This window comes from Triticum dicoccoides, chromosome 3A, assembly GCF_002162155.2.
Source record: "Triticum dicoccoides isolate Atlit2015 ecotype Zavitan chromosome 3A, WEW_v2.0, whole genome shotgun sequence".
Taxonomy (NCBI): Eukaryota; Viridiplantae; Streptophyta; class Magnoliopsida; order Poales; family Poaceae; genus Triticum; species Triticum dicoccoides.
In genome coordinates this window covers 22,536,146-22,547,938 of record NC_041384.1, presented here as the reverse complement: position 1 = coordinate 22,547,938, position 11,793 = coordinate 22,536,146, and the positions used below count along the sequence as shown (strand labels likewise).

Genomic DNA, 11,793 nt, shown 5'->3' with positions numbered 1-11,793 from the left:
ATGCATTCCATTTGGACCTCGAGGAACAAGTGGACACATGATCAGGAGGGGTTCGATCCTGCGATGGCTATGAAGTGGGTGCAGGAGACACTATCCATTCTCGACATGCCAAACCGACGCACTCGGACATCGGGGCAGTGTTGGCGCCCCCCGGACGCGGGATGGATCATCATTAACACTAACGGATCAGTGTTCGACGACCAGCCAAATGGGGTGGGGGGGAGGCACGCTCCCATCTTGCTTTCCTAGGAGCTTGGTGCAAACCATTGCCGGGAGTCTCGGACCCCTTCATCGCCGAGCTGCTGGCTTTTCGGGAGGGAGTAATTTTTGCTCAGCTCCGAGGCTATTCACATGTGATAATGGAGGTCGATTGTCTTCATTTGGTCGAGCTCTGGAACTCGCGAGGCAATTCCAGATCGATTGCATCGCCTATCTTTCGAGAATTATTGGACATAGTGTCGCATTTTATCTCTTTTTCGGTTCGACATGTCGGTAGGGACTTGAATGTGCCGGCCCATCTTTGTGCTCAGCGTGCCTGTACGCTTGATGGGACGGACAGTTGGCTAGCTGTTAGCCCAGATTTCCTCCGAACCAGCCTACGGGCAGATTGTAACCGACTCCTATTATACTAAGAGCCTGTTTGGGACTGCTCTGCTTCTTAAAATTCAGCTCCGCTCCAGAAAACACGAACCAAACGGGGTACCTCCACGATATGCCGCTTCACAAAAAAACTAGAATCTGAGGCACAACTCCCAGTTTTCTATGAAGCTCTTCAGGGGATGCTCCAAAAAACTCTAAAAGCTGGAGTTGGGTGGAAATTACCCACCACTGCCACCAGTAAGTGGATACCCCTTCGTTTCCCCCTCCCCCCCTCGACCAATCAAATAGATCATTTCCACTAAATTTTTCATTCTTGAAGCTGGAGCTAGATGGAAGCCAAACATTCTCTTTGGTAGTGCTACAACTTCTGAATGAAACTGTTCCAAAGTGAATTTTGGTGAAGCGAAGCAGTCCCAAACAGGCCCTAAATAAAGTCCAAGATTCGATGCAAAAAAAAAGAGGAGCAACGCGCAGGGAAGCCCCGCCTGGGCTGGCCCATTACCACACGCATAGTGTGCACGGCACTGTAGGGCGGTTTTGCTGCCTGGTACGGCCGGTTTACTGTTGCACGGAATACTGCCTGGTTTACTATAATACTGTTTGTTGCCCGGTTTTATTGTTGCACGCGTTTCGAAAATTATGAATTACTTTCTTCTAAAAAGTCAACATTTGTGAAAATCCGAACATCCTTCTAGTTTGTGAACATTTGTTTTTTGTTGTTGAGTTTTTGATCATTTTTTTGGAAAGCAATATTTTTAGGAGTTCTGAAGATTTTCTGAAAATTGTGAACACAATTTAAAATGTGAACAATTTTAAACTTATTAAAATAGTGAACATTATTTGAAAATCCTAACATTGTTTTTGAAACATAATGATGTTTTTGAAAAGATGGACAGCACCTACGTAAGGTTGGACAGCCCATGAAGCATCTGGATTCCACAGAACGACACATGTATGTTTTAACTATTGAGCGATGTTCTCTAAAAAAAAAACTATTGAGCGATGTACATGCACAACACAGTGAGGAACTTGCCGATTGCATTCGATCCTTTCAGCTACGGGCTTCACGTTGGGTTTGAGGTAGGATTTTTCGGTTGGACGAAATTAGGCGAAGGGGTCCACCCAGTGTAGTGGAATTCAGGGGGACGGAGAGATTAGTAAGGAATGTTTGATAGCGAGTTTGAAGATCACCCGTAGGTGTAGCATTTTTCCGTCTAGTCGTGTCCTCTTTTCATGTCCGAGAAGAGCATGAGTCAAGCCGATATGACAGCGCATACGCACGGTCGACGCAGAACACACGCAAGAAAGTGAAAGGCGACGATTCCACTAGTAATTAGAAAAGAAAAGACCAAAGGAAAGGTTAAAAAGTAGAGAAAAGAAAGGGTGTCCTCTCTGTCCCTAGGATGGATTGGATCGGGCTGGTGCACCCCGCACGTTTCGATGCGTGTATCGCGTTGCATTGTGCTGCATCACGGCGACCTGAGTCACGTCCCTTTTGTTTCATCCTCGTGATGAGATTTGGGACCAGAAAGCATTCCCTGTCGTGTCGCACGCACAGCTTTATTCCCAACATTCTCCTTCCGTCTCTTTCTTGGATTCACAAACATGATTGACAAGTGTTGGAAGGATTTTTTTCTTTCTTACAAGCAAGCGCCCATCATGCTGTCGTCCACGAGTACAAGTGTGCGATCACATATGAAACATGTGTGATCAATCAGGTCAGCCGGCGTAAACAAATAATTAAGCAATACACGTGCAATAGCGCCTGAATAAGAAATGATCAAAAGCGTAACTGAAACCTCACAAGGTCTTGCTTATTCAGATACTACTGGTTGTGACGTTGTGTGTTGCTACAGCTAGCCCCTTCCCGACCCCCCATAGCCCTGATCAGCACCGGATTCGGTCGCGCGTAAAGCTGTTGCTAACTCTCCTTGATCGTACCTGACGGAGGTGGCGAAATTCAGACAGTACCAAATTTGTGCGTCGACGTCGTTGCGTTCAGAATCTTCCTAGAGTTGAGAGCTTCTCCATGTAGTTTGGGTTCCTTTTTGAACGTTGGGGTGGGTGGGTATGCACCAACCGGGAGGGACAGTTTGTCGGACAAGCTTACCATTTCATACGGCTCAAGAAGAGAGAACGTGCTCTCAAGTGTCAACTTTATCTAGGCTCGTAGGTACTAGCTAACCCAGAAATGCAGGAGAAATTGCCGGATGAGGCACAAGGATTCAGGAGCAACGAAAGGAGTCAGTAGATGCCAAGTGTCAGAGTTAAATCAAACCGTCATTGACTATGTGAGTGGTCTGGGCCCAAATAATTTCATCATGGGATCCTGAGTCGCCCATGATCTCTGGTCGGCCTTCTCTCAAGCTCGCAAGTACGCAAATATACTGTTCGCCACAGTCCACTCAAATGTACGTGCTCGAGCACAGCACACAGCAGGCACTAGCTCCCCGGTCGAACCCGTCCCCACTTTCCGTGCTTTTGCATTTTTGCAAATTGAGAGGAAGGGATTTCTTTACCGAGAGCATCAACAAGTGGACCTCCGCCCCCTCCATTTGTCCGCCCCAACAGCTTGGATGTTGTCCGGATACAAAACAAGCTACAACCCAAGTGAACCCAAGTGAACCCGGGCAAGCCCTCCTTTTCTCGCATCCGCGTCGTTGCCCTCCTCCGTCCTTGCTCTTCCGCCATTCACTTTGGATCATTGTTGGGTAGAGTTGAATGTGGAACCCAAGTGAGCAACCCGCTATGAAGATATCAAGAACCCCACCAAAATGAAGAAGAACAATGATAGCACAAGTTCCCACCAATCTATTTTACCAACTTTTATTTGCTGTGAACAACGATGGCTTGTGTTGAACTATTGAATTGGTTTTGTGCTATATTGATCAATGAAAATGCTAAAAATCCGACGTCAGATTTTTAGGCATGGCAAATCTGTCATTTTTTATGACAGTTTATATTGGTGCGATGATGGCAAATTTAGTTTGCAAGCAAGATCATTTTTTGAGAAACAAAGTAACCGAGGCAGATTTGCCATGCTCGTTAACTAGACCTGACATCCTCGGCGAACATAATTTGTCACAAAAAATCTTTTGATTTGCCATGCCTAAAAATCCGAAGTCAAATTTGTCGTGGATTCCAAAACTTAATCTACTTACTTTTCTGTTAGCGCAATGTGAAATTTTTGTTATTGTAATTTTTTTAAAATGTTATAATAGTGTGAAAATTTTGTTAATGTAATGTAATTTTTTTATACATTTCAAAAATGTTTGTGAACTTAAAAACTGTTCATTGTTTCCAAAAAAATTGAATTTTCAAAATTAAAGAAGCATAAAATATGTCCTGATATATACGAAAAATTTATATCATGTACGAAAAATGTAGACATGTCTTGAAAATATATATAATAAATTAAATCCAAATAAAACCAAAGAAAGAAACAAAGAAAACCCAAAGTAAAAAAGAGAACGAAAAGAAAAGAAAAACCAAAGAGAACCAATTGAAACAGTGAAAGCTGATAAAGAAAAACACAAAGAAAAAAAATTCACGCAGAAGCTGGTAAATTACTGTGCAGCTCACTAGCGTCGTACAAGAGGTGCGAGTTATGTCTCGCTTCGAGGTAAAACCAGCAAAGAAACAACAACAAAAAAACTGGTTCAACAACCTGCTTGAAGGTGCCCAAAGCGGGTAGCCCTTCGTCCAAAAAAACTTGTTTCTCAAATAAATATATTTAGCACTAACTTGATGCTAAATACATTCATTTAAGGGACAACGATTTTCAGACGGAGGGAGTAGTCACCTGTGCTAGCTAAAATGGGTTGACCCCACTACTCTTCGCTTCGCTCTCTCCTGCGAATTTGAACGGCAATCTGACGCAATGACCATCAGATATGACTCGCCAAGGATGATGTTATGGACCCTAATTATGTCAAATGGGCCTGGGTGTACGGACTGTTAAAAAAGTAGTGTACGGCCTGTTAAAAGGAAGCAGCCCAAGTGTGCCCACGACGCCAGTCATCTCAGATTCCTTTTTTTTGTTTTTGCGGGTAAGCCATCTCAGATTCCACAATTATGTGAAAACAAAAATTCTCAGATTCCACCAAGGAACGACACATGTTACTCTGATTCAGAACGATTTATACAGCGACAGCACAGTTTGAAAGTCAAACCGATAGGATAGTAGATATACTCATGTAAATGAAAAACACCCATGAAAAAGTGAGAAGGAAAGGTAAAAAGCAGACAGAGAAAAGAGAGAATGCGTCATGTGTCCAGCCACAGCCATATGCACTACTCCCACGGATTGGATCGGCACGGATCAGCGTCCGCGCTGCGCTGCACCGACGTCCCATCGCTTTCTTTCTCCTCCTCTGATCTGATCTGGGACATGAAAACCATTCCCTGTCGAAGCTGTCCACACCAAGCTTTTCCTCCGTCGCAACATTCAGCACAGCCAACCGAAGGTACCTCGCTTGCAACTACAAGTGAGAGAAATACTTGGATTAATCTTCAAGCGCGAGTCAAGAAGTAGTATCATACAGCTGCTGCCGTATTGTTTGTGAGCTGTACTTTGCAGCCCAGACTTTTTGTTTGTCAAACTTGTTCTAATAAAGTGGTCGCATGCATCTATCCGATACAGAGGCCGGTGATTGACCTCCTTTTAAAAAAAAGAGAAGCTGCTGCCGTATTAGGAGTGACCAAGCGACGTAAACCAAGTGGTAAACTTGGCTAGCGATATCACTCAATTTCAAATGGCAACGTATTTGGGATTGTTCTTTCATTGTCAAGAGTATGAGTATCAGTTGGTGTACCGGCTGCTCAGGAACATACTCTGATTTTCTGTCTAGCAGGATAATTCTTTCTTTCTTTATATTTATAAATAGTTCCTTGTTGCAAGAGCTTCCAAGGTTGCGTCCTCTTGAAAATAAAATTCAGCAGGTCGATCGACCCCATCGGCGATGGGCGACGGCTGGCTTGCCGTTGGAGGGACATATTGTCACGTTGACCCCGACAAATCGCTGCTTTACGTGGTATTTCAAAAATGTTATACAATGCAAAAAGTCACGTAATTCAGAAAACTACTTTGTACCATTCACAAAAAATATATGTTGCATTTTTTAAAATGTTGATGTGTTTCAAATTATGTTTGCGATTTTTTTGACTTTTTTTATACTATGCGAAAAAACATGTGCATGGATTAAAAAGGATATTGCGTCTCATTCAAAAAAAATCACCATGTATTTGAGTTTTATACCGTGTGTCTAAAAAATGTTCAAAAAACATGTATCTGAAAAAATGTTAATCACGTATAGAAAAATGTTAAGATGTACAAAACAATGGTTTAGATGTATAAGAAAAGTGTGAAGAAAGTAGATGTCCAAAAAACATATTTGTAAAAATGTTATTATGTACTATCCCCGTCTCAAAATATATGACGTTTTTGTAGGCTAAAGACAGAGGTAGTATAAAAAATGTTCCTGTTGTTTACAAAAAATATACAGTGTGTATGAATAAAGTAGGTATGTATTGCAAAAAAATATAAAGTACAAAAATGAAGAAACCGAAGTAAAAACATAGGAAACCAAAAAAACCCAAAAATAAAAGAAGAAAAAACCAAAGAGAACCGATTCAAAAGGCGAAAACCAAAAAAAAGGAAAACTGACGCAGAGGAAGCTACATTACTGGGCCGGCCCACAAGCGTCGCGCAAGAGGGTAGAGTTTTGTCTCACTTCGCGGTAAAACTAGTAAAGGAAACAACAGAAAAAAACTGGTTCAGAAACCTTGTAGAAGGTTAGCAAAACTGGGTATAAGTAGTCACCTGTGCTAGCTAAAATGGCCCGACCCATTATTCTTGGCTTCCCTCTCGCCTGTGCATTTGAACGGCAATCTGACGCAGTGAGCGTCATATATCACTCTCCTCGCTTCGCTGAATCATACTGCCCTCTATCCAAAAAAAGTGTTGTCATTTGAACTAAAGCCACACCGCTTTTTTCTGGATCGGAGGGAGTACTCATTTCGCCAAGGATCTCATGGACCCGAATTCCGCAACAGCTCAGCGCCCACCAGCAGTGAATGGCCTGTTAAACTAAAGCAGCCCAAGTGTGCCCATGACGCCAGGCACATCTCAGATTCCACAAACCCCTGAAAAAAAAACTCAGATTGCACAATTCTCTGAAAACAAAATTTCCACCATGGGTCGACACATGTTACTCTGAATCAGAATGGTTTGTACAGTGACTGCATAGTCAGAAAGACAGAAACCGGCCATCGTATTCCGTATTTCAATCATGTCTTCTTTTTCGCCGTGCCAAAAGAGCACAAGTCAAACCGATAGGATAGTAGATATACTCCACGGTCCATGTAAATGAAAAACACCCATGAAAAAGTGAAAAGGAAAGGTAAACCAAGCAGAGAAAAGAAAGAAGGATAATACTCATCTACAAACGAAACTACGAAAAGTAACGGAAACTTCCTAACAATAATTCTCTCACCCCCCTGATTTTCAAGAGGGTGAGCCCCTCGATCCTCCTATATCCAATCCGGAGTGTCCAAGTTGCACATTACGTAAAGTACATAGATTAGTTTACGTAGGTATTGTCCAAGAAAGTATGCGTCATGTGTCCAGCAGCCACAGCTTGCACTGCTCTCACGGATTGGATTGGATCGGATCGGCATGTTTCGGTGTCCGCGCTGCGCTTCACCGACGTCGCGTCGCTTTCTTTCCCCTCCTCTGAATTTGGGACATGAAAACCATTCCCTGTCGACGCTGTCCACACCACACCATGCTTTATGTCCATCGCAACATTCAGCAGCCAACCAAAAGCTACCTCGCTTGCAAGTTGCAACTACAAGTGACAGAAAAACCCTACCGTCTCCTCTGATTAAACTCATTTTGCTGTCTAGCGGACAAATTCTTTCTTTCTTTAGATCCGTGTTGCAAGAACGTCCAAGGTTGCGGCCTCTTGAAAATAAAATTCAGCAGGCCCATCGACCCCATCGGCGATGGGCGACGGCTGGCCTGCCCTAGGAGGGACGTATGGTAATGCTATGTTAGCCACGCGTTAGCGACATCACTTTGCTACATATTATCACGCTGATCCTGACAAATCGTTGCGTTACAGCTAAGGTTCAAGCTGTAAAGCTAAGTACTTATAGTACAGCTACATGGAGAGAAGGAAGATGATATAAACGTATAAGATTAGAAGGCATGTCATGGGCGATAAGTACGTGCTGCCATCTGCATAACATAAGCATACAGTGGAGATATTTGTATATATAACAGGATGGGTCAGCAGATCGCTGCAGATCGGCCTGACTTCACATAAACGATGATTGACATACAAGCGGTAGGAATGAGGTTTTCTACACGCGATCGCATAACATGTCGTTGTCCACAAGTACAAGTGTGCAATTACATACGGAACATGTGTTGATGCGTTCTGTGTATGATCAGGGTCGGATGGCATATAAACAAACCTACGCGCACAGGAGCACCTAGTAGATAATTAGGGAATCAACGCACACATAATGGGAGCGAGTCGCATACAGTTAGGTCCTCACAAGCCTCTGGTCTAGAGTCTAGACTATTCAGACATGAGAAATATCATTGCACACGTTGGCTTCCTTCCTTTGATGTCCATATTCCGTTGGCCAACGATCAGCACAGCACGTACGCCACGAACCCTGGAACAAATTTAAAGGAGTCCGGAGGCGGATGCCCTAGAAAGCAAAACTGTGAGCATCAAAGAAAGGAAAGATTCAAAGCTATAGAGGTCCGAGAACGACCTTGGCGGAGGACCATTTCTTTTCTTCGATGTGTCGCGCCTACCCGGCCGCCGCGGCATGGCATCACTCTTTCCTTTATTGTTTTGGGATGGCGGCATCGATCGATCTCTCTGATGCGACCGCAAGGTATCTGCGTCTCTTACCGGAGCTTTAGTTCCTACAGACACTTGCGTGGTCGGGCACCGGATTCTTTCGCTCGGGCAAATGGACCTAAACGCAAGCATGGGAGGAAAGTTGCGTGTAAACTGCCCGGCAGCAACGTTTGGCTGAAGCTGCAACAAGTTCCCAAAGCAGCTATGCTTCTGGAACTAGAGTTGCAGTTTTTCCTGCCTACACTACCAGAATAAACCCCTATGCCTACGGCTCAGGCCGTAGGCATAGCCCTGATTCCCGTCGGGATAGGCCTGTGCCGACGGCCCCCGTAGGCATAGGGCCGTCGGCATAATATACGTCGGCGTATCTCGGGATGCCGTCGGCATAGATGATTTGCCGACAGTGTCCGTACATCTATGCCGACGGCGAGGGCCGTCGGCAACATTCCACGCTAACGGTGGCCGCCGTCAAGTGCTGCCCATAGAGGAGACGCCATGTGGCAGAGCTATGCCTACGGTGTAGCCGTCGGCATAGATTTGAAACTATGCCTACGACTAGGCCGTAGACATAGCCCTGCCACGTGGCTGCGTTCACTAGCTCCGTGGGCACGGCTATGCCTACGGCGCGCCCGTCGGCATAGATTTGAACCTATGCCTACGGCTAGGCCGTAGGCATATCCCTGCCACGTGGCGGTGTCTACTAGCTCGGTGGGCACGGCTATGCCTACAGCATGGCTGTCGGCATATATCTAAAGCTATGCCTACGGCTCTTCCGTAGGCATATGTTCCAGGCTATGCCGACAGCCAAACTGTAGGCATAGTTTAGATATATGCCGACGGCCTAACTGTAGGCATAGTTTGCGTCTAATTTTTTTTCCTTTTTTCTGTTTGCTTTCAATTCAAATTCACAGCATATATATATGATGAAATAGACATACAGGACATATATAAGTATCATCCTCACAACAAACACCATCACAACAATATAAGTATCATGACAAACATAACCATCATCGCAAACATAAGCATCTAAAGAAGCACACAAGTCATCTAAAAGATCACAAGTCATCTAAAAGACCACCACCACAAGTCATCTAAAAGACCACCACCACAAGTTTATGATCACCACCACTGTCACCCAAAGGCTTAAGCGCTAGGACATCCACCACCACCACCAAGGTCATCACCGCCAAGTCCGCTGAAGCCTAGGTCATCCCTGCTAGCGGCAGCGCTACCGCCAAGACCGCCGCCGCCTCCGTGGATAGGAGTGACCGGGATCCGTGACTCGGGAGTGATGCCAAGACCAGCACCACCACCAACGGTAGATCCACCAGTTCCCTGGATGTTAAAAAGACATGTTAAGGGATATATGATTGTGTTGAATAAACAGTATGCTTTGGGTGAATAGTTTGAGATGTACTAACCGGCGAGGGGCCAGGGTTCTGTGTCAGAAACTCCTCAAAAGTAAGAAGCACTGGTTGTGGTGGAGGAGATGGTGCTGGTTGCAATTGAGGAACCCTGCCGGCCGCCATTTCCTCAAGGAAGTGTTGCAACGTGCGATCCCTCTGCTGATGGTATGCATGAAGGCTCTCGTGCCACGTCATGGTCTCCTGACATGTGTACTCCAAGTAGGCCTACGGTATGACATGATGGAACTCACAAAACATCTCAATGCGGAAAATAAAGTGAGCAATGAAGATAAGAGGGAAAATACTTAAAGAGTTCCCCTCAGCAATGAGGGACTGTGACTGCGCACTGGTCATGGACGTGCTCGTGCGCTGGCACAGGCTCGGGTTGGTAGCTCGGAGCTGTGTGTAGGAGATAGAAGGAGTGATCACAGCATCCAGAAACGGCGAGCGACCGTGCTTCTTCCCCATGCTCACCACCACCCTCTCGTCCAGATCCGCCGCAATGGGGTCAGGTATGTCAGGATGTAAACTCAGATACCCCTCAGAGCAGGCCTTCTTATACTCCGCGGTCTTGTCGTAGTACTTGGCCTCGCCAGGCTTGGGCTTCTTTCGTGTATGGGCGATCTCCCACGCCTCCATGTGTGAGAGCGGCCGCTTCAGTTTCTCCTCCTGCACCACCAAACAACCAAACAGAGGTTAGTCATACATAAGAAAGTGATGGTAAAAAGAAGAAGAAAATGTTTAATGTACATAGATATACCTCAAGTGTCTTGTGAAGAAAGTGGTTTCGGTTTCCCTGAGCATGTATTCCCTTCCTGCCTCTGTTAGCCTTGTTTCTAATGCTCGTAGCCGCCCAAGCTCGATCGTTATCACACCACAGATCCACCAATGCTGCCCAGGACTCGTCTTTTCCATAACACCAATTTGGACACACCTACATAATGAAAGCATACTGACATGTCAACACGAAATGATGAAATGTACCACAAACATCGGAAATAAAAATCTTTTATACTTACCGCCAAGTACTGGTGCCTCTGCAAGGTAATGTTTGTCCTCCACGCTTCTTCCTTGGTCATCTTCACACCAAGAGCGTCGTGATAGTATGTCGAGATGGCCACCCAATGCACCTCGTACTGCATCTGGCGGGCCTTACTCTTGGCTTGGCAAAGCACGATCTGGTCGGCAATGGCCTTGTGCTCCGGAAGAACTCGATAGTATTTCTACAATCATTCATGAAATCAGAATGGAAGAAGCCATGAGTTAAATCATTCATGAAACCAGAATGGACTTGTGCTTCTGAAGAGAACTCACCCAAAAGTTAGTGATCACGGCCTTAGCATGGGTCTCATAGTCCGCGTGGGGGGCCGCTACCCAGTGGTCCCAGCACGTGGCCAAAACCAGGCGGTCTGGGTGCCTGACTGGATCCGGACAGTACAGCCCCGGCCAGTATACCTTCAGCAAGACGGTGATGAGGCCGTTGGGAATACGGGCCCCTTTAGGATATATCCAGTTGCTGCAAAACAATGAAATATTAGCATGTGACAAGCAAAATAAAGAGAAATATAAGCATGTGACAAGCAAAATAATGAAATTATTATAAAGTGGCACTTACTCTTTCCCCGTGGGCTCGATGAGCCACTTCTGCTCCTCGGTAGCAGGAATCTGCTTTGGTACCTTTGCATTACCACGCAACCATCCCTTGTTGCCAACCCCCTCCCCGCCACCACCATCACCCCTGCCACCACCATCATCCCCGCCACCCTCCTCCTCCTCTGCCTCCTCCTCCTCGTTCCCCTCCCCCACCTCCTCCTCCTCGTCCCCCTCCCCAACTTCCTCCTCCTCCTCCCGAGCCTCCTCGTCCTCTTCCTCCTCATCAGAGCGTACCTCACTAGAGGAGGGTA

At 45.6% G+C, this 11,793-nt stretch overlaps 1 protein-coding gene across 1 annotated transcript; it reads right to left on the bottom strand.

The window, feature by feature from the left end:
* Positions 1–10,823: 10,823 nt before the first annotated feature.
* Positions 10,824–11,643, bottom strand: LOC119271786. Its single transcript, XM_037553470.1, has 5 exons — positions 11,626–11,643; positions 11,505–11,566; positions 11,204–11,405; positions 10,909–11,112; positions 10,824–10,841 (listed from the first exon to the last, which is right to left on the bottom strand). The coding sequence occupies exons 1-5, from the start codon at positions 11,641–11,643 to the stop codon at positions 10,824–10,826; spliced, it is 504 nt and encodes a 167-aa protein (XP_037409367.1).
* Between the last annotated feature and the right edge of the window lie 150 nt (positions 11,644–11,793).

What these genes read in the sequence shown, in the direction of transcription:
- LOC119271786 (XM_037553470.1), bottom strand. An exon ending in ATCGAGCCCACGGGGAAAGA is followed by an intron (nt 11,406 to 11,504) that starts GTAAGTGCCACT and finishes ATTGTTTTGCAG; the next exon opens with CAACTGGATATATCCTAAAG. An exon ending in CCGTGATCACTAACTTTTGG is followed by an intron (nt 11,113 to 11,203) that starts GTGAGTTCTCTT and finishes GAATGATTGTAG; the next exon opens with AAATACTATCGAGTTCTTCC.